Raw genomic sequence first — 26526 nt, 5'->3', positions numbered from 1 at the left:
GTTACCATAATTTCTTACTTTTATATGTTTGACATCATCATTGTAAACTTACAACCTTTGGATTTTTGATTAAATGAAAATAACTTACTTTCAGTCCTGTAATGAACTAATGTGTTATTGGCTCAGCTTCTTGTGACCCAAATCCAAAATAAACTACCGTATTAATTATCAGTAGAATAATTAAGATCAAAAAAGGTCTGATAAAGAATGCAGCACACCCTGCGGTCATAAACCTTTCTTGCATGTTTTTAGTCCATTAAAGTTAATTACATCTGGAATAATGTGATATTTCTTGAAGAAATCAGAAGTGCACAATGAGCTGCTTAATTAATATAGAAACAAAGCTGTTAATCACTTACAGTACATGGTGTTATTTGCAGGAAATTATCTTCAAATGATTCTTTCTCAGTGTTTTCCTTTTTCTTGTTTAAAGATAGATGCCAAAAAAAGTATATCTTTGTTTATTAACACAACTACATGTGATAAGCAAAGTCATTGACATGAATTATCACTTGGAGGATCAGCTAAATATTTGACAATATTCATTAACCGGTCTTCTGGGAAAAGTACTTTTTATTACAGCTCTGCCCCTCTGTTGCTGATGAGTTCAAATGATCTCAAACTCAATAAGCATTTATTTTCTCTCTAATTTATCTGCTATTTCATTTCCAGGCCGATTCACCCTTTTAATCAAATGGCAATTAGTGAAGCATGACTGACGGAGAGCAGCTCAGCTTAACGCACTTCCTTTCATGACACCTGCACGCTCACAACAACACAGTTTGGAGAAGCATTCTTTTATTCCAAATAAATCTTAAGTAGTTCATTTTAAACAGCATTTCTAATTCCATCAGAACTCTGAAAAATGTAATAAAACGTGTTTTGTTGCATCATGTATTGAAGACTGTCTTCAAATATATTTTCTCTTGCAAAACTTTTTCTAGCATTGCCTTTTTTGGAGACATGATTACATATCAACACGTGAGCCGACTTCCTCCGACAACTTTGGTTTTGGTAAAAGAGAAAAAAACTCACTATATGAACATTTAAGAATCTTTAATTCACACTAGTAATAAAATTGCATTACATTTCATAAAATAAATGTTCCAGTTTATATATACAGAGAAAACAGACTGTACATACCCTCCAATGAACCATTTCTAAAAGGAAATTAAAACCAACCGGAAACAAATTTCACAAAACATACAAGCAATACAGTGCTCAGCTAAGCAGGCACAACTGTACATCAAAATCTGTAACTGCTCAGTGTTGGGGTGTGGGAGGGGCAAAAAGTTGAACATTTACAATAGAGTCCTTAGGGACTGATAAAGGGGTCTTAAAAAGTATTGCAGGCAAGCAGACAGACGCTTGTCTTTTTCCAAGTGCAGCAGAACATCCATTTCGTGTGTAGCTGAAGTGTGGAGCTGATTGTTGCTGCCACCAGGCTCCAACTATTGAACCTGTGAATCAAAGCTTCCATTCAGCTGGCCCTCCTCATAGTCCATTTGACACAAAATCATGTTGTTTTTTAGGAAAAACTTGTCCCCCACGCAAAACCTGTTGGTAGAGAAGCACAAAGGCGGAACTGTTGTTAAAAACACAAGGACGATTTATGTTGCTATTAGACAAAGAGGTGTTTGTGTGTCTGCATGCGTGGTCTGACTGGCTGACTCTGCTCTGGCAGTGTAAATGATGCATTTAAGATCAGCAAGTAATGATGTTCCTGTTTGATAGCTCACATACTGTAGGTTTGAGATGTTTCACCTGACGTACCCTGACACTACGCCTTGTCAGATTCAAAGCCTGTTTTGATGTTCATCATAAAAGTGTGGCTTAAAATAAAAGTGGATTAAAACCCTATCATTTCAAAGCAAACAGACTCAAGCACAGGTCAACTCTCCCCGGCCTGGCAAAAAGGCGCTGGCACCAAGGGGCTAACATAGGGTTAGCTTCTTCACACACCAGTTTGGTTTCAGTGCCTAAGAATGTTTTTCCTCTGAAGCCTCAAAGTCAATTCTAGAGGGAAGATACCACATAACAGCCTGTCCTACTGATGTTCTTCTCCATGCTGCTGTTTGTCTGTGTGACACAATGGAGACAGCTCCGTAATGTGACTGAAGGGGAGTGAAGATAAGAATATGGTCGAGCATAGCTTGGCTTTAGTAATGAGAAAGGCTGGTAAAACGGTCACAGCCATGGCTACTGTATGCTGTGCCAGATGAGACCTGCTTCATGTGTACCAGCTGAGAAGAGAGGCTGCAGTCATAATTCCCTTACAGCAGGTGTTCACTATGGTAACTGAATGTGGCCTGCAGAAGGTTAATGGGCTTGTGCTGTGTGGAGGAACAGGGTCACAGCACCCCTGACAAGCATGCAAAGGACGTTCTGCTCCCAGAGTGCTGCCATTAACGACAGTATATTAATGCGAAAAAGCAATATTTGGGTATGTCATATTCTATATGTATCATACCATAAGCTCTGTGCTCAGTCCAATTTCCTAATAGATCCTATCACTATGAAACACCATTTCACACATGTGTAGGTCCGGTCTCCCTTGCTGCAGCACAGTACCTTTTTCTTTTAGCTCCCATAGCTCCTAGCAGACATAAGAACACACGCTAATTTTTGAATTTTCTGGCTTAAAAGATTTACAGTTTCAGCCACAAACTGCTTCAGTGTCGCAGTAGGTAATAATGACCAGACCATTACAAATGCAGTACACCTTCATTTTAAAATACCAATACACAACCTTTTTTTCTAACTGAGACTTGTTCAGTGGTCTGTTATAATATAATAGCTTTTTCAACAGCTTTTAATATTTAAGCTATTGGCCATTTTATCCCTCCCTTTTTTTTCAAAGGCAATGTTGTTGTGCAGTTATGATACTCATTCTTACCTCTGGTTACAAAGCTGACAGGCAAAACAGTCCAAATGGTAAACATTATCTCTGGCTCTCATCACCATTTCAAAGGCTGGGATCAGTTTACTGCAGGCTGCGCAATTCCCCGTTGTACCAAAGAGCCTGGAAGACAGAGAGCACAGACAGAGATTAACCCACCTTCCCTTTACCTTGATGCAATAAAAGAGCAAACAAAAATGTACTGACAGCAGGAACAAAAGCAGAAAAATGCTGCAACGAGACGAGAACATTGTGAAATCAAAATACATCGAATGTAATGCACACATCTTTCTTGGCACCCACTTGGTATTTGTGTTAATGAGAGTTACAAACATAGATCTTAATTCTCGGCTAATGATCTAATTAAAATGATCACATGGTTTTAATCTCCTTTTTCAAAGAATTTCTTCCACTGCACTAGAGCAGTGAAAACTGGTATGATCAAGCCATTTGAATTGTTGGGTTTTCTTCTTTCAAAACGTAAAATACACAATGAGTTCATCCATAACCAAAGCCAGCTAGATTTTTACACAAGAGACTACATCTTTAAACGTAGTCAAAGGTTTACTTTAAATGTTTGTTTTTTTACAAAGATACAGACTCAATTGCTTCTCTTTGTTCTCCGTCTCCTTTCATTCAGAGCTCCAAGCCTGAGACAGTGATGGGAGATGCAACCTTGAAGAGTTCACTAAATGTTTCACAGTGAACAGACCGACTGCTCGTACGGCACTGCTGCTTGTTTAGGCTTATTAGATAGAATAGGAGCCAAATGATAAAGCTCACAAACATAGCCAGGAGTCACTGGTGTAGATCTCTTTTCTCCTCCAAGCAAAGAAACCTCAAATGCTTTTCCCAGTCAGATTTACATTTTCATTTTCCAAGCGCCTGCCCCTATGTTTAATTTTTCGATTCCGAAGCACAGATAGATTTATATATTCTGCAGGAGAAGGACCGTTTCACAGCTTTGCAAGAGGGGATAAGGCAACAGCAGATTGCCATTCCAACAGTATGTTAAACACTATTTCTCCAAACTTGTAGGGGCTCAGACAGGAGTTACATTGTTGATATTCTGCCTCGTTTATGCTAGTCCCATCCAGTTACTTTCACCTTGTTAAAGAAAGCGCCTGTCCAGCAGCCCTGCTTCTAATTAGGGGCCACTGCCCCAGAGGAGCCGAGAAACAGAAACGGAGGGAAAAAGGCAGTTATGTTCCATGAGAGGGATTCACGCGGTGCTAAACAGAGACATTGTTACAACTGGTTAGTGTTTCAGTAAAACACTACAGGCTCTCAAACAGTACACAACTGCGACCCACGGGGCATTTTGTAACAAAAATAAGTGACATTTAAAACAAACCACATTCAATTTATTAGATACAGATATCAGTGCCTTTTGTTTCCATACAGTGTATATGTTTTCCTAGTAACCCTGATTTCCCTAACACGTAATGATGTAATGAAGGCTAATTATTTTCCGTTTTCTATTCAATTAAAACATATAATCCACTGCCTACGACTTCCTGTGCCCTCCTGCCAGACAGGTTTCCACACCTGAGCTCTACACTGGACTGAAGGGTCACAAAACGATGTCTTTCTCTCTCCCTCAGGGAACACAGACTACAAAGAGCCTGGAGAGCCTCGGTCACTTACAGAGTCTGACATGAAAACACCTACAGTATAACTGCTCGTAGGATTACAGAAACCCTTCTCCATTACGCCCCACTGGGCCTCGGACATGGTGCTGACTTGATACATACAGGTTGTGAAAACGCCTGGTGGGAAAGCCCAGCTTGCGGCCGACAAGTTCTACCTTCAGTCAAAGCAGGCTGAGACACCCGTGGCTAGTTATAACCTTTCAGCTACATCTGTATTCTATACAAGTCAATGCTTCAAGTACTGTCTGAACAACCTAATTTCCTTTTTATTATAAAACACAGTTTGTTTTTTGAAAAGCTCCTCTATAGAGCTGTTTACACAAGCAACTCAAGCTACTGTAGATTTGCTGCATTTGTACTTTAGCCTAGCAGAAATATAGGTTGTTTTTTATGGATCTCTTCTCTCTCTTAGTGTATATTTGTGCAAAAACATCAACATTTTTATAGTACATCTGGCCCTTTGAGTCTGACAAGATATCTTTTATAAAAAATGGGTTGTAGGTTTGATTAGCAAGCCGAAAAGTGTATCAGTTTTAAACTAAAGTAAAAACATTATGCTAAAAGCAAAGAAGAGCTTCACGCCCTCTTGGTGGAAGTGCAGTAAAAATGAAGCTACTGTACAGTCTGATTTGTGATGAAATATTACAGACAGTTATTTGGCATAATAAATAAATGTCTTCAATCTTCATAACATGAAGAGTTCAAGTGTAATAAAGTTTTATTTTTTGTGGTCTTAATATTCAAAACGTCACTTGGTGGTACACATGTTTGTTCAATGTGCAGACCATTTCTTACATGTTCTACTGTCCAGCACCTAGTATTTATCATCTGGATGTGTGTGCTTTTGTAAAGTAGCTCTAGTTTATTTTGCATATTGTCCCATGTGTGCAGTTCATCAGCCAATAATGAATGCTTCTAGGTTATGACATGCAACAACAACATGCAGCTTAATTGGGATCCTCGTGCTAAAGGATGATTACAGCCAGAGAGAACTGTTCAAACACATTACACTCTTCTCTTGCTGCTCCTATCAAGCTAAAAGCATCCAAAGTTAAACCATCGCTGCAGCAGTCTCATGAGTAACAGCTGAAGTGGAGCTGCGTATAGAAAGCAATGAATGTTTCACACCAAAACATGATCTAGAGCAGGGGTGTCAAACTCAAGGCCCGGGGGCCAAATCCGGCCCGCGACTTCATTTGATGAGCTTGAGCTTGCAAAGAATATAATATGTTTATTATACGGTTACATGCTACTTTACAGAAGCAGGTTGCCCATAAACTACATGTCCCACAATGCATCTCAAATGTGCCTTTTTTTCTTCAAAATATGCTTTTTTTCTTCAAAATATGCTTTTTTTCTTACAATTTGCCTTTTTCTCAAAATGCTACTTTTTTTTCAAAATGTCACTTCTTTTTTTTTGTTTTTCCAGAATTTGGCTTTTCTTTTTAAATCATTTTGTGACATGCACACTGAAGAGACTTGCAATTATTTGCCCTAGACACGTGCTTTCAGACGTAGATAATTATGAAGTTATTACCGTATCTGAAAATAATTCAATGCAGAGGCAATCATGTCATATAATACATTATGTTATATATATTAAATATTTATATATGTATTTTTATATAGTCTTAAAGTTACAACCGGCCCTTTGAGTGCAGCCATAATGCTGATGTGGCCCGCGAAGAAATTCAGTTTGACACCCCTGATCTAGAGGCATTGTAAGGTCAAGGGATTTCATGTCAGCTGAGAGAATGCACTTTGTGACACCAAGTAAAATAGATGCACACAACAAGTTCCATTCAGGCTTTTCAAAGCAGAGCGAGAGCACACAGGAATGGATTGACCGTGATAGTTATCAAGATTATCTGGAGGTGAAGTATTGACGATACTGATAAAAACATCTATAGAGAAAAAGTGATTTGAACAAGCCTATGAAGACTGTTTCTTACCTTGCTCCTATCAAGAATACAAAGAAACCATACACAGTATATACTGTACATCATGTGTGCACGCCCGCACGCACGCCCGCACGCACGCACGCACGCACACACAGACAGAAAACTATGTTACTACATTTGCCTCCTCCTTCTTGAAACTTGAATGGCTTCCTACATTTTGGATTACCTTTTGAAAAACATTCATTCTTGTCATTTACAATAGATACAATTTTCTGCAGAATTCTCACTTATTGTTCTGACTCATGTTCTGTATTGTAGGAGTGCAGTGGCTCATACCCTTCAATTTCCATGGTCATTTGGATTAAATAAATCAATATTCTCAAAAGGAAAGTGAAAACACAGTTTTTCAGCATTTCTATTTCAATAGAGTTTAAATGGTGACTTCCTAGAAAATATAAGAGTATTGTTCAGAGCTGCCGAAACACACTGAGCACGTACGGTTTTGTAGATCATCAACATTTTACAAAGTGTCCTCTTTTAAAATAGCTTCTGTTGTTTCATTCATTGATTAGGAGCGCTGATTCTGATGCAGTGTATTGTGAAAGCATGTTGGCTATTAATATTGTTACGGATTCTTCCCATTTCTTTGACTTCGCTCGGATATATTAATGACCCCTTTTATAGTACATAATAATTACAAGGGCTGCAAAGTGGTAATAGTTTAGTAAAGAAAGTCAATTAGAAAATATATACTTTAATTTAATTAATTATATTATTCCAACATTTCTTATGTCTAAACAGTTTATGGTATAGTTAACAACCACACATGACATAAATAATGCAGTAATATTCTTAAATTTAAGAAACTCAGATTTGAGAACATTTGACTTAATAAGTCTGTTGTATATAATTATATATTTAAATATTGTATTAAAAAGTCCTTAAACCCTCTCTCAGATTATACTGTATGTCTTCGATAACGTGATTGAAAGTATTCATAATTTATAATATTTACCTAATTATTTTCATATTTTCTTGTCGGGTAAACGATTACCAGTTAAACAAATAATTGTTTATAGCTTAGGCCTAAAGCCTTTAAAATATTCAATGAACACTTCGCTGCCTAATTCCTGATTGCTACAATCTTCAACAGAAATACTACTTATTTTCTCTGTGTCCCGCCTGAAGACCCACCTCTTTTCCCTCGCTTTCGAGTCAGTTTGAGCTATGTTTTATCGATTGTTATGCTTTTATTTGTCTGTCCATAGCCCTTATGTGCCTTTTATCTATTATTGTGATATTATATTTTATTATAATGTTATGTCTGCTGTGAAGCACTTCGGTAAAACCCTCTGTTTTTAATATGTGCTATATAAATAAAGTGGATTGGATTGGACTGTGTGCTGATGTGGGTTGTTGAGAAGAGAGTTTGATGGCAGGAAGGTAAAGAAGCGCAGCTCTCCTTTCTCTGTTATTTAGTTATTACAACCACTCTTTAAAGAAAGGAGGGCCATCTTTAGTTCGTTCAGCTTGCTGCTCTGCTAACATCAAACCTTTAAAGCTCGTACAGAGCATCCTCTGCCTCTCTGTGTTGCTTTCCTCGGATAGCGCTGTGGCTCTTGAAGTTTTCTTCCTGTTCTCTGAGCTCTTTGAGACTTCCCAGCCAGCACAGAGTCTGTCAGATTTCTTAAAAAGGAAAGCTATTAATGCATGCATCGAATGTTCTGACCCTCCCCGACATTTGCGTCTTTTGAAAATCTGTCTTGCTCAGAGAGGAAGAGCAACTGTTATGAGAGTACAGCAATTGTTAAAGAAGAGAATTGATTTGAAAAATAGTCACATCCAGTGGAGCTATCACCTTCCCCCTGCTATTTCACTGGTTTGTGGATAACTTATAATGTTCATTATCTTGAAAACGTTTTCCTCTTACAGTTAATTATACCCCATTTTGATAAGTGGATGACTATTATGTCCTCTCTAATATATGAAACAGAGGATTAAATGATTTCAGACATCAAGTCCTGATGATCACACCATTACTGAGTGTAAACCCTCTGGTGAAGTTTTGCGATTCTGGGCCCTAGAATTAAAGGAAAACGCCTAATGAATCTATTATTCTAATTTATAATAAAAGAGACTGGACAAGTAGAAAGAAAAAACACTCTTGATACCGGGAAGTGAATGTCGGGGGTATAAGAAACTAAACTATTTGTTGGTGCAATGGTTTGGAGGACACTGTATGTTTGTATCTTAATGTTTGTTTGTGTTCAAGTGTGAGATTCAGGAAAGCGTGAGTGCATTCAATAAGTTACTAATGCCACTGAAGGACAATCACAAATGGAGCTCCTATAATAATTAATGTGAGCATGGCAGGGATCCAAACTCTGTAAAATAACCAAAGTGTGTTTGATCCACCCGCTTGTCTTTAATGAAGTGCAGGAGGCTAATTCAGTGCACAGATTTAACTTCAGTACTGCAGGTGAAAGGAGCCGCAGTCTAGCTATACAGGAAAGAAGGAATGAAAAGGAAACGGAGCGGCTGCATCACCTACTTTTAAATCCTCCCGTCTCAAACATCCTTTTCTTTATACACAAGGCAATGTTTTTAATTTGTTTCATAATATAATTCATATCAAGCATCTCTAGCCATTAAGTGTTCTGTATTTGTCGCAGGCTGAAGAGCAGGCGGGTGGGATGGATTTCATTAGGCAGTCAGGGGCAGCAGAGGAGCACAGAAAGCTCTCTCCTCCTATTCTTATTTTAGTAATCCTTAACTCTTGATTTCATATGTCTTTCTTAGTTTCTCTTACCATCTGTGACCTGTACATTTTGCTGGTCTAATGTGCGAGAAAGCTTTTGCTTCTCCTTCACAGTGCCAGTTACGCACTTATGGCTTGGGGGTTAGGTTGCTGTCCTTTCAGCAGATGTATTTTACCAAGTGAAACTTTAAGCTACATCATTTTTTGGCCTTCTCTTGGTCATTTGCCCATTTATTATTACCTCATCTGCACCATCTGCCCCTTCTGGGGGCAACGTCAGGTCTTAGTGGACCTCTCACTGCATCTTAAAAGCATTAACTGTAGGTGGGAGCTGATGGATGGTAATGGCCTATCTCAACGTAACGTCCCTAAGCGCCTTTCAAGTGGGCTGCGGGCTTCTTCCAGGTCAAAAGAAGAGCTGAGATGTATGTAAAATGTCATGGAGAAACATGAGTGAGCTGGGAATAAAAAACAAGTTGATTAAGACTCTCTTTTTGATTTTTGAAGACATAAGAAAAGATACCTGCTGTTTTTAAATTAGAATAATGAACTGTCAAAAGTAGGTGGTAGCAATAAGCTGGAAGTATCAGTGATGGAGTAATGGGACAAGTAAGCAGAAGGGAAATGGGGAAAGGGGGAGGACAGGGAGATTTAGGAGGGGGGGCCAGGGCGCTGGCATCCCTAAGACGGCCCCTGGAGGATTCCCTCTCAGATAAATGGTAGGATCTCATTGGGAATGTGACTTAATGCCCAGGAAACGGTCATGTTTAATTTAACAAGCAGATGGCAGGGGCATCTGAGGGGGGGTATACAGAGCCAAAGACACTGATGAAGCAACAAGCCCGCCTGCAGCTTTCTCACAGCAAACAACCCTAAGAGCCGGTCTACTCCATGACAAAGTCTTCTGTGTTGATGTCAACATAGAGGAAACATATGATACATTTTAATTTGAATAAATTACATTTGAATTATATTGCATGCTTATTTTTGTAGAATTTGTTGTTAATTAAGTGAATAGATCCACCTGATAGTGTACAGTAACTTTCAATGTTTAAAAATCATTAACAAAAGAGATATTTTAATATGATATGAAAACAACCTTGTGAAATCACTGCTCATATTCAAACTGTGACTAGGCATTTCATATTCTGGATGCAGTCAAACAGAAATATCATGACAGCGTGACTCATGTTTTGATGGTTGCACAAGAATTTGTATAAGTTATATAGTATTGCATTTTTAAGAGTTAAAAAATGAGGAGACGCTCTGCTACTAAAACGCCCTAAATGTTCCTTTTTTCTGTATAATAGGATTGTGTTCAAGCAACGTAAACCAACGTTACTTTCTGCTATATGCATTCTGTAGAGAATATCACAAGAAACACTAAAAACATAACGTTTTGATGTGATAGACATCTTTGCATGAGTAAGGTTTAGATATCAGTACTGTTTCTGTGAATTTGAGCCAAATGAATTCATGGCTGCAGCTCATTTTTAGATCGTGCAAAATGCCACTTCCTCAAAGCCTTAAAATGTCGTCTTTTGACAGTCTAAAACACAAAGAAATGTAGCTAAATGTTATAGAAAATAGAGAAAATTCTCCATATTTGATGAGCTTAGAATCACCATCTTGATTGGAGACTCCAAACGGTACCAGGAGGTATAAAAACCCCCACAAAAAAACCTTTGTGATTCTTTCATGTCACAGAGCTCTAAGGATGGCATGGCTTTTGTGTTTGTTGTGAGTGGAGAGAGGTGATTGTGTGTCTTTCTTGCCTCAGGTAGTCCCTGCGACAGAGGATGAGGTTGGCTTTCGTGTACAGGGTGGAGCCCACCTCCCCCAAGCGGCAGTCACAGCAGGCACATTTGAGACAGTCCTCATGCCAGTATTTGTCCAGGGCCTTGAGCAGGTAGCGGTCTTTAATCTTGCGATTGCAGCCGGCACACCCCTTCTGTTTCCCTTTGGGCTGGACGGAGAGCATGGGCACACCTGTAGTGATAAGGAGACAAACAGCCATGCGTGATTTACGGCCCGGGAACACGAGTGACTTTTCATGTTCTCTTTTTGATAAGCCGGCTGCTTCTCCAGGCGTCTAAGCCTGGCCTCGCGCGTGGCCACAGCACGCTGCCTACCTGCTTCATATGCATTAAAGAAAACATTCTTCCATGTAGATAGGCTCACAGGTCACATTGCACTACAAAGACCTCACTTACTTGTTCCACTCAGAACATGCTGTAATACAAAAGTTACATGATCACTTGCAGCGGGTTTCAGAGGAAGGGGCATGTCCTGTGTATTTCTGAGGATAAAAGACACAATGTTTATTTTGCTTACTGAGGTATTTACAGCGTGCTGAGTAGTATGTTAGTTACCTGCCATTTCATCAAGCCCATTTCCCTCAACTGTCTACAGCTGTAAAAGCTCCTCATGGGCTTTGTTTGGTATAGATTAACATTAACCTTTTAAAAAGCCTCTGACCACAAAAACGTTGCTACCAGACCCCAGTGAGATATGTTATGGCCTAAGTGCCTTTTAGCATACACTCACTCTCTGTGTTTCATACACACACACAGACTCTCTCACACGGTTGCACACTCAAAACCACAAACACACACACAGTGTTCCCTACTCAGAGCATTACAGCCTTTCCTCCTTTTACACTTATCTGTACTCATGTGTCGGCAACGAGCGAGCCTAAGTTACCAAACGCGCAAATTGCCCTGCTGTCACGCAGGTCCCCTTTAAGCGTGCCTTTTAGCCTCCTAAAGGACAAATAAAGTCCATTTAATAACTGCACTAAACACTAATAGTCTATGTGTGGCTGACATTTGTGTTTGGACTAAAAGCCCCCCTCAGGCCACTGCTGGTACAGAGACAGGGGCGCGCAGCTCCCCTCTGTAGCACTAACAGGTCTGCCACAGCTGAAAGCACAAGACAACAGCTCTTAAGACACTCTCTCACACACTGAGCTATTGATCCATCTAAAAGAACACACAGTGGACGCCACTTGCCACTCTACTTTCAAAACACATTTCTCTCCCTCTAAAAAAAAGACCGGACACTCTGCATCGCAGGGGGTTAGGCCAGTATTTTGTATGTATCTATAAAGGCCCATTTAAAAGACACGTTGCACTGAGTTATGTACAAAATGTTTTGTGTGTTTTGTGTTGTGTTTCTGTGTTACTGTTGCACTTTAGAGATGTGCAGTTGTACACTTTGTCCCGATCAGATCAACTTTATTCCATTTCATCAGGAGGAAAGTATGCACAGTTTTAACAATCTTACGTGTAGATGGGGTCATTCTGTAGTTGGAGCTGCTTTTTTACTGTAACGTCTGTAGTTTGCTTTACACAACCTCAGCTGGTAACAAGCAACTGCTTCACTCTGAGCACTGTTTTTCTCTCTGCTGTCAAGTTAGTTAATTCTCTTTCACAAAAACATTATACTACGTTTCAAAGGACTTCTTCAGAACAGAAAAGCGCATTTTCTCTCTCTCTTTCTGTCTCTCGCATTTGCACACACATATCTGCGCACCTACATGGACTCACAAAGTACCTTATTATATCCAGATTTGCTTTGCAGTTTTTGGCCATCCACACATCAATAATGCTATGAATGTAATATAATTAGCATTTCCCCTTTTTAAAAAGAAAAATAGGAGAGCTTGTTAGTCAAATGTATGGCTTTGGTTTATATGTCAGTAAGTGCTCTGGTGCTGGTGAGCCGTCTTATTTCTTTATCAGAAGTGGAAAGGAGAGGCTAATTGGTCCGGTGCTGCTGATGGGAGCCATCAATTAGTGTTCTACCTGCCCTCCAGCTCCCTCACCTCCCTCCCTCTCAAAAACAGGCCCCTTGAAGCTGGCACATTAGGATCACAAAACCTGCTATAAATACCAATGTTCAGTGTAAATGAAGCTAAAAAGCTTCAAATTCAAGCCACACTGGCTAAGGGCGGACTCTTCTACCTGCATTTCATGGCTTGTTAGGGGAGCTCTCTGCAGGTATGCCAACAGTGCTCGTCTGACAGCCTTCTACAGAACTAAAAACAGTCTTAATGAGGAGAGAGGAAATGCCTGTGTCTGTGTCTGTGTACATGCGTGTGCTTCTGGGCCTGTGTAAAGAAAAAGAAAGGAGTTGCTGCAACTCCCTCCGGGATCACAAAAAACTTTAATTTGCCTTTTATGACACCTAATTAGTTATTCTACTCAAATTCTTTGCTTTAAATAAGAGAACTAATTGTACAAAAAGGTCGGACCCCCACCTCCAGAGAACTACTCCTAATTGGTTGAGACCACCACCCGCTACACACTCTTTAAACATATCACGTTTGTGTTTTACATCACGTTTGAAAAGGCCAAGGCTTAACCTATCCTGGAAATACTGCATGCTGCTTTACCCCTCAATTGGATGCACACTTTGTTGGAAAACCCTGCTCAGCATCATCAAAGTCACAACAGTGAGTCTGACTCTCGTAGCTTCATGCTAACGTCCTGGTTCTTCAGTCTTCGGCTGTGAGAGAGATGTCTCAACGCAGGAATGCCTAATGTCTGCTGAATAACCAGTACGCACATTCAACTGACGCCTCCTTTCTTGAAGCCTTTGCAGGGAACACACATGGGTTTGATGTCTCCTACCAAAACAGCCTCTAGCTTTAATAGTAGCAAGCACTCGCTCAAACCCACTAAACAAAGAGCAGTGAGAGAAAAAAAATGCGTGTGTAAAGTAAATGTCTTTTCAATTCCCTTAATGCCACGAGACATTTTCTTGCACCTGTCACCACTCCCGGCGCTATGGAGCGAAACTGTGGAGTAGAACAGTACCTCTCGTGCTTGCCACCTCCCAGAAAGAAAAGCTGCATTATGAAAGGAAGCAGCAGACTAGGAGGCAGCCGCCACTTAATCCAATCCATTTAACAGATACAAGTGCCACTGACCTTCCAGTGTCATTTGATGTCACCAAAAGCAAGCCTCTCCACATCACGATTCATCCTCAAACAAGGGATGCATTTTACCCCTCAAAGTGGAGAGACAGCACTTGCCCTGCCAAATATTCTTCCTGAGAGAGAATATAATTTGCCATTAGTACTGTCTGTAGACGCCTGTCAACTTTCCCTTCTTCATCCATCTACTTTCTTTGAGATTGTATCTTTCAAGAATATGTACAGTTAGTTTTTCTCAGCCCAAGCAGTCTGTCAGAGCATATATTTTCTATTATCGAGATAGCATCCGATTTCTATGTTACCCCATTTGGTCTTCACAGCTATCAAAAAATCACATCAGTCCGCTAACCTTTTTGATATATAGTGTGCACTCATGGAATTGTTTGACATGAGAGAAATGCAATTATCACATGCCCTCAGAATGGACAGGAGTGTGTAAAAGAAAGCTGATTTCCACCTTTATTCTATCATTACCACTAACACAGTACTGTAAAAAGGTTTCCTATGAGTTCCTGGCCTATTATTAATGCTGTGTCAGGTTATGCAAACTAAAAGATTGGTTAATAACTTTGCTTCAACTGCAGAACCAGGAAATAATAATAACCATAATACAAATAATTCACGCTATTGGCTAAATTCTCCACTGTCAGGGTTTCTGTCTGTTTTTGGTATGAAATAGTCGTAACTGTATGTTCTGAAGCCTGCAACTATCAATTATTTGTATTGCTGATTAATCTGCCAGTACTTTTCTAGATTATTTGGATATGTGTTTTGTACAACATTTTAATTCTTATTTCCTACAAGGCATGACCGTTTGTGGATCGTTTTATACAATATGATGCAACAGCTAATTGTTGGATATTTTTCTTGAAAGATTATTAATTGATCATCAAATTAGATGCAGATTTGTTTCCAAACGAATTGATTAATCATTGCAGATATACTGCTAGATATACTCATCACATCTTTTGACCGATCTGAAGTCAAAACCAAAAGATTTTCAATTTGCTAAGAGAACTGATTAATGAATTATCAAAATACTAGCAAAACCATTTTTATGTTGCCCAGCTTGTGAGTGCACACAACAAGATTGTCAGGAAATTGACTCACCATTGTATACTACACCACACACATGATCCCAAAGGAGCAGCTGCTCTCAGCCGTAATGGTAGAAGGGACAGTTACATCTGATTCTGTGTTTTGTTAAATGTCTTTTGATCAATTAAAAGCGCTGACGCCATGGTGTGATGCAGACGCTGCTGGTTCATGGGGAGGTAAAGGATCTTGGTGAGAATCAGTCAGCCTTCCTGACACATGGGGAGGGAGGCAGGCGTTCAGGAGCTGGGAGCTGGCCCTGGGTGGGCCTCCTCTCAGGGGCCCCTATAATTCCAAATCCCAGCTGCAGCGTATAATCCACCAGCGTGTTGAGTACACAGACTTGGAAGCTCAGGGAAATTAGATACTACATTACTTACTGATTGCATGTTTGCTAAAACAAGTGCATTTGTCCTCGTCATCATCATCATAATCATCATCCCTATCACCTCATTTAAAGCACTCCACACATTAATGGCCTATGATGAATCTATAAGCTGCTGCATGTGGTTACCAAACTACTGCATCTCAACACTACATTACTGAATGAATCATTTAAATACATCTTGAAATACAAATTATATTAAAAACAGAACATAACAGGGGCAGTGGAAAATCCAAAAGGGAACTATAATAACAAACCTCTCGGCAACTCTGCAGTGAAGCTGCGGCGGTTGATTTCTCTTTTATTTTTTAGCCACCACTGTAAATGCCGTGGCCATGGCAATGCCTAATAAAATGTGTGCCTAGGCCAAGGTGTCTGCCACTAAGGTTAATAGGGATCTCATGCAGATGTCTTGCCATTGTGTGCATGAATCAGCCCCTTTCATTCAGCGCCCGTCATCGCTGTAATTGAGCCCATAGACACGTTTCTCTATTGCCAAGACAAAATACAAGACATCTGGTAATAACATCAGCTGGAATACACATGCCCGCTGAAAGCAGACTGATGAGTGTATTCTGAATGATAAGCAAAATAAACACCACTGATTCATTGTGTCATTCATGTTCCTATCCTACGCTGGAGCATATGCAAGGAGTAAAAGAAAAGATATGCATGAACACACACTCACAGAGAGAAACACAGTCTCTCTCAAATTAGGTAGTTTCTTACAAGGCCCAAGTCAATATTACATTTCATACCAACTGTGTTTTTTTCTCATAGTTTGCTGTAAGAGCCTTCTATGTAACTGTACGGTTTGCTACATTTCCAGATGGTTGTGTATGAATGCTGGGGTCTGTGAGGTGATTTCTGGGACTGTATGCACGCTATGATTATGACATAATTAACACCCACAGTAAGTGGGAGAGAGAGCAGACAGGGCTGGTACGGATGAGGAGGGGACTGTTCATTAACAAGATGCACTCTCTCAAACTTCGCAGCTTGCTGTGGCTAATAAGCCCCGGTGAAACGGAGCCCAGCCGTCCCTTGCATTGACCCTGGCACTGCCCAGGATAAGGGAGGGTTTTGTCTCCTGGAATAATTGCTCTTTTCACATGTTACAAGTGTCCTGACCCCCACGGTCGGCAGCCACTTTCCCTACCATAATTACTCCTGATCCGCTCCAAATGAGTCAGCCGCATTAGGGCTGCAATAACACTGGCCCAGCTTCAAGCGCGGCATGGGGAGTCTCAGCAGAGCAGCCTGGAACAGGACTGCCTTTTCTCTCGGCCCACGGTCATTTCCATCACGTCAGAGGTGCATTTCTTACACTTGAAGTCAGCACGAAGGCCCTGGGCCCTTTTCTGAGGCTTACAGAAGGCATTGTTAGCTGCTAGTGCTCACTTCTCACTGTGGTTTTGGCACCAGACTCCATCCCAATTAACTGAAAACTTCATTAGGGTGTTTTTTCCACACTTTTCAGCCCCCTATTATTTTTAATTTATTCACATGGGCTTAATTAAAAGAAATGTATCACAGAGATATGCAACAGCTTTCTAATTAAATTCATTGCAGCTTTTTTTTTTTTAAGACATGAAACTGGCAGAGTTTCCAAATTATTACAGAAGGCGACTTGTTCCAACACTTGGTTGCTCAGTACTATGGTGAGCTTAGAGCTCTGCAAGGTAAGCTGTCAGAGAGGGAGCAGGAGCAATGGGGCTAGGAAATGAGAGTGAGGGGAAAGATGAATGAGGAGGAGGAGAAAAGACCCAAACATGCATGTGTTTATCATGCAGGGTTACCCCAAATAAACCCATGAGAGCTTTTAAAGAGGGAGGATGTCTAAGTGTTGACACAGCAAGCAGAGGATTTGGTAGTTCATCTAGCCAATCAAATGTGGCTGTACTTGTGTTGTGCTTTGTCTGGTGTTGCTCTGAGGTTTTTACATTTTGAAACCTGCCAATTTAATGTCAATAACCATGAATGCATCTTCATTTTTGATACAGCCTGAGATTGAATAAAAAAAAATCTGTCTACTCTCAAACTACATACTTTTAAACTTTGATAGACGGGGCAATCTTATCTGCCACTTTGTGATTCCTGGCAAAAAGTAAACTTTGAAAATAAACCATTAGACCTGTCAGGGCCACCTTCCGCCATCCGGACAGAATAATGCACAAACACTTTAGTCCACATTAAAAATGCATTTGAAGAGGAATAAATGTAGCCCTCTAAAGTTTGTGTCACTCATGAGGTCAGGAAGTGATGTACAAAATCCCCCCCACTCCCCAGCAATTACTGCACACTTATTATTTCAAAGGATATGCCAGGAGACAGGTGTGCCATTCAGGGTCCTCAGTGTGCCGAAAATGGAGGGGAAGAAGGAACACCATACTGCGGTGCACTGTGTGAGGCTCTTTAATCTTGAATAATGCAAATTCCCCACAGGGGGAAGTTATTTGGCAGCACTGGTCTCTAATGTCATTCAAGCACCCACTCCCACACCTGATGGGGTAAATAATTAGGGAGGTTGGTTGAGTGCATTTAGGGAACAGGTCTTCATGAAGACGGGGAGGGATGGTAAACTCAACTGCCTCATGGAGTACAGCCTGTCCTTAATTTCAGGACTGTTGTAGATGTAATGTGATGTTTCTTTATAAAAATTGCTTGATTTTAATGAAGTCCTTTTAACACTTTTATTATTTAATTACCTCAAAGACCTGGGCATGTTCCTAAAGGAGAAATTATTGTTACTGGCTAAAATCTAATAGCAATTCAACTATAGAGGACTGGTCTTATGATGAAAATGAAAACGGTGTAACTTAAATTAGGGCTCTCAAGTTTCAGTTTAATGCTGCGTTTGGTGGGAATATGTTTGGATGGCAGCTGTCATTCGCCTTTGAATCTGTAGTTGCCATCAGCAAAGTTAAGCACTGATTAAATCACCAACTTCAATATCCAAAACCTAATCTACCAGCTTTAAGAGGGAAATAACTCCCCCCCCCCCCTCCCATCCCCTTTAATTACATACTTTAATTAGCTATTTAAGATTTTATTTACTGAAGGTCCTCCAATAAGAGATTAGTTTTCAGCAAGTTGGCTCGTATTGAAGAGAAGGCACCACAGGCTTTTCTATTTACCAACAAGATAGCTTTAGGCTTATATCTTAATAAAGTGTGGTCTCTCAGTCCTCTTTTGGATTCTTATACCACGAGGAAGCTCTTAGCAGCTTTTATAAATGCATGTGGTATTTTGTTTTTGCAAAAAAATAGCCAAGTAAAGGTCATTTGAAGCCCGATCACAACTACTAATTGTATGTGAGGGTGCTGCAAAACAGAACAACTGCTAGGTATAGGGCAACAAAATACCAGATGTCCAGTAACATTTAAACAATTTATGGTTTAACTCATGTAAAGTTCACGTCATTGCACGTAACATCTTTGTATCCTCTAACTGGGAACCTGCATTCCAAGAAGAAGGAAAATGGATCAGAAATGAAAAGAGAAACTTATATTAAATCTCTGTCTGTGATGCATCAAAGATCACAAAGCTTTAACTTGCAGAGGATAGCCAAAGCTATGTTTTGACATTGCAGAAAACTGAAGACTGCAATGGGAACAGAACCATTTTAAAGATATTTACAGCTAAACAAGACTGGAAGTCTAAAAGCCCCCGCTAGCAGCCCCTAGAGGCTGTGCTGCTTCTTACACCCACAAGAACAATCAACCCTGTCCTCCTCAGAGCCACACTCACACAGGCAGGGCCAAAAACAAATTAAAAACACTTGTAGCAACAACCAGGGCTTTTGAAAATGGGAGATATACATGTAGCATTGGCAATAATTCCTGCTGGCACTGTGATGTGTGCACTACAGAAAGGAAACAGAAGGCCTTTCCCTACGTTCATCGTAGACCAATGCTAATCAAAGCAATCAACACCTTATTAAAAAAAACCTAAAAGCACATTAATGTATGTGCTTACTCTCACACGGCTCCACGTTCGCCTTTAACTGCAAAAAGCTGATTAAATACTATAATGTTCACATTTAAACGTGTCTACCTCAAAGTCCCACATAGTTTTATATTCCAATGTGAACAAATACCCACATATAGCTAGACCAATAAATGGCATATCGGCTCAAATACAGTATGTAGATAATAAGTCATAATGCATTTTAGGTCAAAGATTAATTTGGAAACGGTGTCTCGATAATATACAGTAGTTGCGCTATAAGAGAGCCCTAACAACACATGTATTATTCACATGTAACATGTCCTTGCTCAGTAAGTATCTAAATCACCTTTCTTTAAAAAATAAATCAAAAAATACATTATAAGGAAATGGTCACTATATTGTGAGTGAGAGATGTTTTAAATATTTACATTGGTATCAGCTTTAAAAAAAAACAGCATTGTTCCGGTTATATTACACACAAACAGGCATACTGTATATACACCTGCTATACTGCCTTTCATTTAAATGTGCATCATGGGACTATTTCAGTGGGGATTAGACCTGTGTAATACTGAATTAATAATAGTAAATAATGTTGCATTTTGTCACAGGAAAGCATTTTAAGACATGAGTCCAATTATGAGTTGAGATTCAGTTCACGCATGAATAATGCACCATAGTAATGAAATAAAACATATAAACATTCATGTTTCTTCTGGGTCTAAAATCCTTTCAAATATGTCGTTTATGCTGTGTGTGTCTGAATTTCTCTAGGGATTAACTGTACAATGTGCTAACATTGCCTTAGAGTGTAACAGGTGACATGCTATTTCCTTGCTGAATGTTGAATATGTGTATGAAGCTTCCCTTCAGTAATGATCTTTGCAATTTTGACTCTAAGCTGCCAAATAACTAGCTGGTGACATGGTAGTTTTGACATCTGCTCATCTCAAGAAATTTGCTGCATGTCATTCCCCTTTCCCATCTTCCCTTTCTTCTGCACTAAGCCTACGGTGACAGAAGAAAGGAGAAATTATTATCGAGCAAGCACAGAATACGCTTTACAGAGTGCATCAGAATGCTTATCAAGTGAGAACGCGCAATAGCTAAACAGATCAAAAAAATAGCTTTGTGTGAAAAAAGTGATGATGTTGCCGGACGTGTGCGCGTCTTTAGTTGCGGCATCAACGTATGAATACTTTTTGCCCCCACATCAAGATGAGTGTAGTAAACAACTTGAGAGTTATCTTTGCAGTGACAAGTGGCTGTGACACCTGCTTTCAACAGGTTCAAATGGATGCATAACTAACAATACACTGTTTACATATGTGGTGTGTCATGGCCATTAAAGATGGATTACACGTTGTTTAAAAAGTACAGTAATACCTTAATACCGAGTCACTGGCTATGGAGGAGGTCATTTGTGTTTATTGTTTTTCGGCGAGAATTGCGTTTTGCCTTTGCTACATAAAAAGGTCTTGTTTGCATTTTTCTCAGAGCTTGGGATAAATCATTAGGTTCCTCTAAGGTGTTTTTTTCATTATCAATTCATCCCTGTCGAGCCGTTCGTTGGTTTTGTAAACTGTTTCATTGTAACATTACGACTGATGTGTGTATGCCTTCCGAGTTTCTTATTTGTACATATCATTGTCAATATGTAATCTTTATCTCTGCAACCTTCATGGTTCTCACTCACAACTCAATAAACGAGAAATTCTTCATGACATTGAAAAAACTGTTTAAAGTGAATAAAAGGGTCAGACTTTGGACCATACAACAGGGATTGTACGTTCCCAGCGATTCATGTTGTACCCTGATCTTGTGGTGAGAATTTGTGTGATAACATGGTTAGCATGTGTCCTCTGGTAATAATAAAAGAGATGCTCTTACTGCGCTAAAGTGCATAATTGAGTTTGTGTGGCACTCTAATGAGTGCAGCCATTTACATCAAAGGCAGGTGGGCGCGCTCGCTAACACGTGTCTCTCAAGTCTCAATTCAGTCCCTTTGAATTCCACTGAGATTATGGAAAATGATACAGAACTCCAGCACCCGTACATGTGAAACTATCAGGTCTGATATGGATCTAAAGGTTTAGTGGGGACGGACACAATTGTCTCCAGTGAAGAATCTGCATTTTTCACATCAGAAACAGATTACACTGAATGAAACGGCTGAAATGGTATGCAATTTTGTGGGAATTAATGAGAATAACATTAGTATAATGCACTAAGGGAGAAAATGATACTGCATCGTGCTTAAGATAACGTTATTATCACCTAAGTACCATCTATATGTTTTGGTATTATATTGTGCACATGGGCTACACTCGGTACTGTTTAAAACGTCCACCTTTGACAATCTATGTTTATCTAAAAATTAGAGAAGTACTGTAAAGTCCATACAGGTGCCTGTAATAAAGCTATTAGAAGAAACTGTAGTGACTTTAGAAATATATAAAAAATGAAGCAATGTGTTTGTAATAGTGTTCAGGCCCCAGAGCACAGAGACGAGACATAATTTCAATATTTAAAATTGGCAAGTTTAATTTTAAAGTAAGAGCAAACCAATAAGCTGAGAAAATAGCAAATACGAGGGAGAAGATTGCATTCCTTTGGAAAAGTGAAAAGACTTAAGGAACATATAAAAGTAATCTCGAACTGGAAATTAGAAATCAACCCTCAGAAACCAAATAACAGAAAATAAATATTACCGTCCACTTTCTAAATCAATAAAACATTGCTACGAGACAGTATTACCATGGTAACACCGGTAAAGAATGAAGCAATTCTTATTATTTCAAAATAAAAATTGGAGCCTGAAGCCCAAGTTTTATTACAGCAGCCGACAGATCACCAGTCTGTATTCATCTGAAGCGTGGCTTTTCAATCACATGCTTTATGAATGTACACATTTCACTGGACAGGATGATAACAGGGTCATAAATTAACAAGCAAAGGTAACCAGAAATGTATCAGTAGATGAAGGATATCTCTTCTGCTGAAGTCTGCACAGAGTATACTATAGTTGTGTTAATGTTCAGCAAAAATGTGCTTTCAGTGTGCACCCACTTGCTTCTCCTGCACTTATGAAGAAGGAGAGAAAATGGCTGAGTTGCTTTTTCCTCTCAAATTAGAGGCAAATTGGAACTTCATATCACAGGGTGAAATAAAATGTTGACACAGAATTTGGTACATGTGTTGCTATTCATTACCAACTATGACCTGCGTATTAAGGTTATTTCACAGAGCAGTGCCTGTATTCCTTTTACAGTCCTCCTCCGTGCTGTTTGACTCAGTGCTCTACCAGGAAGCGAATATTATAAGCTAATAACTGCAGCATCTGAGAGTATGGTGATAGGTTTACGCTGTGTATTTACCTTGTGATGGATAGCGCAGAAGACATGTGCAGGAACATAGAACTAATTAAAGAAATCTTTTAGTTTTGATTAGAGACTGCGATCCGTTTCAGATCCTAAAATAAACGTTTGAGAATAATACTGTGGGAAATTGTTTGTAACAGGCACATTTTTTTCAATGGAGCTTATATAGGGGTCACATATTAATTTGTGGTTATTGCTTTTGTTGCACACATTATTCCAGACTTCAAAAAATGTCAGGTTTCAGTCTTGCAAACAAGCAGCAGCATTACTTTGTTGCCAACTAGGATGGGAGATTTAAACAAGAGACCAGACACACTCAAGATCAGTTTTATAGGCCACATAAGGACTGAAATATGAACACTTAAGCACTGCGCACAAACAAACACAGTCATAATAGTGAATCAATCAAGAGGAACAGACAGTAATCATACACATACACCCATGTGGCTACCCAAAACACTAACCCACACCTCCCTCTCTGCATAAGCACACATTTATTTGTGCAGGCACTAAGTGGATACATTAGACAAGAAGGTTTGAATTGACAAGCCTATAACTTTAGAGCAATAAACGCTAAGAGGCACCACAATGAAAGAGACCAGATCTAGCAGCTCTGTTGACAACCTGGCCAAAATGCTGGAGCTGCATGTCGGGTCCAGCAAATAAAGGGTGAAGCTTTTAGGCAATGAGCAGCAGGTGATCTCAGCTTTTCTGCAAGTCCTAATGCTCCTAAAAGCCACTCTCCCTGGTTCTGTAATTGGGCATCAGTAGTTAATGTAGTATTGACTGCATTACATGCTCCTGTGCATCCTTTCCCACTAATGCCATTTGCATCACCTTGTACATTTACCATATTGCTTAGCCAATAACTGTTAAAAGCAATCTGAATCATGAATCATATAGGGAACTTTTAGCTAGACAGACATCCAAAGGAGACAATTTACAGTTGAGTTAATTTGGGTACATTTGGAGCGCGACATGGATTCAGCCAGACAGACCAATTTATGTCTCTGCCGCAATCCTTTTATTGGTTTTTAGACGTGTAAGTGAAAGGATGCTCTGCTAAGAGATATGAAATATCCATTTTCAAACATAAATAATGGGTTATGAATGCATCCATTACTTTCAGAGGAGGAAGAGCTCAGGATAAAGTCAAATTGGCAAAGGCTATATACTGTTCTTTGATAAACAAAACAAAGAGATATGTGTTTTAAGGTTAGTGGAGGTTGTCATTGTGCATGTCAGCAGGTGGTCAGCCAAACAACTCCTTAAAATACCCTTAAAGATAGAAAAAACATCACACAATAACTTTTTTTTCCGACAACATAAACCCCTTTAGTACTATATCACCATTAACATATGATAATCATGCTGTTTAAATGTATTTAAATGAATACACATTAAGCACCATTTAGACATGAATGTGATAAATGCACTGCACATCTCAGCATCAGTTTAATCCAAAATAGGACGTCATTAGAGGCGAGTTTGATTTAAATAAAAATTAATTAGATTGCCTCACCCATTAACCTAAATACATTGAAATAGATAAGTAATGCAAGTAGGCCTATTTGGATGGAAAGTGAGCGAGCGTTCCGCGGCGCTATCCATAATTTGCAATCAAGTTAAAAGCACTCTGCTGTCATCTCCCATCCCGTGGTGATGTCAAAGGCTGCCTCGCTAACTTCACAGACGCAAAAAGCACTTAGAGGAGGAAAGAAAAGAGGAGCCACATGCACTGCAGCGTCTGTGGACTATCCTCAAACTCTGGCTCACACATCAAAACGCTCCACACAAATCTGCTCTAAATAAACATGCAACTCTCTTCCGAACTGAACTGCATTTTGGCAGGGGCAGTTTATTTGTGCACCTTAACTTCATGGTACAGAAAGCAGCCACAGTGTTCTTTGCGTAAACACCGAGCCTGTCGTGACTAAATGGGATTGAAAAGCCGATATAAAGCGAAGGCTGTGGGTGCGCAGGGTCCGGGGCGACAGGAAACACTTAACGTGTAAAATGTCAGTAGTTTTGCCGTGTTACTCCCCAGGTTATGGCATACTACGGTGGGAGATGTTACTCACCCTCTTCCTTGTCCAACACCATCGTCCTGAGGAACGAGGAGTCCTTCCCCGGGCGATCCGTCCTCGGCTCCAGCAGGCTGCACTGCTCGCTCTCTCCCAGCTTCTCCTGGAAATGGCTTTGAAACGCGCGGCTGACTAGACTACGCCTCGATAAACCAAAACCCTGGAAAGATGAATTTCCGTGTGCACGTTTTCTTTCTCTCCTCCTATCAATACTAATTCATACGCGAAATACGACCAGATATGCGGCGAGATCCCCCTATCCGGACTGAACTGTAATGCAAATAAATAGCGATCAAACAGCGTTGGTTGCTCTGGATAAATTCCATGCGAATTAAAAGAGGCAAAACAATGAAAAGCGATATAAATCTAGTGTCGCCTGTATCTAACTGTGCACACACGGACGGAGCAGACGCTCAGACTGAACGGCTGAGCTTTCCTTCGCTGTTAATATTCTCTCTTTCTGGTTCTCATTTGCTCCGAGACAGCAACTATATTCAAACAAATCCAATTGCAAATCTGACAACTGCTAAAAGCAAACTCACGCCACCTCTCTCCCAGTTTATGTGCCGCGCTCGCCTCTGCTGCTACTGAATAAATGCGCGCAGTTTCCAGAGACCCTCGGATTCCCCTGTTAATTAAATCAATTCATTATGCTCAGATCTGATTAGCAGCCCTTCCCCCCTCTTTGAATCAATTATTCAATACACAAACATAATTGCTTGTGCCAGAGGTGTCTAAGTATTAGCTTATTTAACTCCAAGGACACTAATTACCCCTAGGGCAAGGGAACTTTTCTCATTAATTCTGACAAAACACAAAAGCACAGCTAAGGGAAGGCGCGTGTGTGTGCGCGCGCTCGTGTGTGTGTGTTCGCGAGCCTGCTAGTCTGCACGTGCGTGATAGAGGGGGAGCAGGGGGGCGCGCGCATGCACGGAAGGTTGTATTGATGCACGTGCGCACGGACGCGGGTGCGCGTATATGTCAGAGAGAGAGAGAGAGATAGAAAGAGAGAGGGAGAGAGAGTGATGCTGCTCTGGTGTCTGGTACAGTTAGAGTAAACATAAAATGCGCTTATTATTTTTCTTCTCCTTACCTTTGTTGCCGCAGAATTTAATAGAAATAACATCTAATTGCGCTCTATTTAACAGTTAATTCGTGTCCAGACACAGTTATCATACAAGCTGCAGATAAACAGTAGTTACAAAAGAGACAGCACAACAGATGGGCTGCGTTTTTGATTAGTGGGTAGATAGAAGGTTCAGTTTCGAATCTGGTAATATAATTGTTGCCTGTTATTGCCAAGATGAAAGTGTTGCTGTTTCATGGTGGAGCCTTAAATAGCAGCACTTTCACTTGCCCTGCGGAGACTGTTAACCAATTAAGGGTGAGATCCAACAAAGATTAGCCATTTAGGAGAGTGGAGTATAGCTACAATAATGCTGGTTCGTCAGCCGCCAGCAGGCTGTCTGTGCTGTGAGCTTG

The 26526-nt window shown here is 40.0% G+C and overlaps 1 protein-coding gene across 1 annotated transcript; it reads right to left on the bottom strand.

Moving 5' to 3' along the window:
* Nucleotides 1-778: 778 nt before the first annotated feature.
* On the bottom strand, nt 779-25805 carry lmo1 (LIM domain only 1). The gene is made up of 4 exons (XM_079662727.1): nt 25042-25805; nt 10986-11199; nt 2897-3022; nt 779-1557 (listed from the first exon to the last, which is right to left on the bottom strand). Exons 1-4 carry the CDS (start codon nt 25061-25063, stop codon nt 1452-1454), a joined length of 468 nt encoding a protein of 155 aa, XP_079518853.1. The 5' UTR covers nt 25064-25805; the 3' UTR covers nt 779-1451.
* Between the last annotated feature and the right edge of the window lie 721 nt (nt 25806-26526).

The sequence above is a fragment of the Notothenia rossii genome (assembly GCF_949606895.1).
Source record: "Notothenia rossii genome assembly, chromosome: 2".
NCBI lineage: Eukaryota > Metazoa > Chordata > Actinopteri > Perciformes > Nototheniidae > Notothenia > Notothenia rossii.
The sequence above is the reverse complement of the archived record's forward strand: the minus strand, read 5'-3'. Positions and strand labels throughout refer to the sequence as shown.

What these genes read in the sequence shown, in the direction of transcription:
- lmo1 (XM_079662727.1), bottom strand. Translation starts at nt 25,063, where the DNA reads ATGGTGTTGGACAAGGAAGAGG. An exon ending in TGTCGCAGGGACTACCTGAG is followed by an intron (nt 3,023 to 10,985) that starts GCAAGAAAGACA and finishes TCTGTCTTCCAG; the next exon opens with GCTCTTTGGTACAACGGGGA. An exon ending in TGTCAGCTTTGTAACCAGAG is followed by an intron (nt 1,558 to 2,896) that starts GTAAGAATGAGT and finishes CTCTACCAACAG; the next exon opens with GTTTTGCGTGGGGGACAAGT.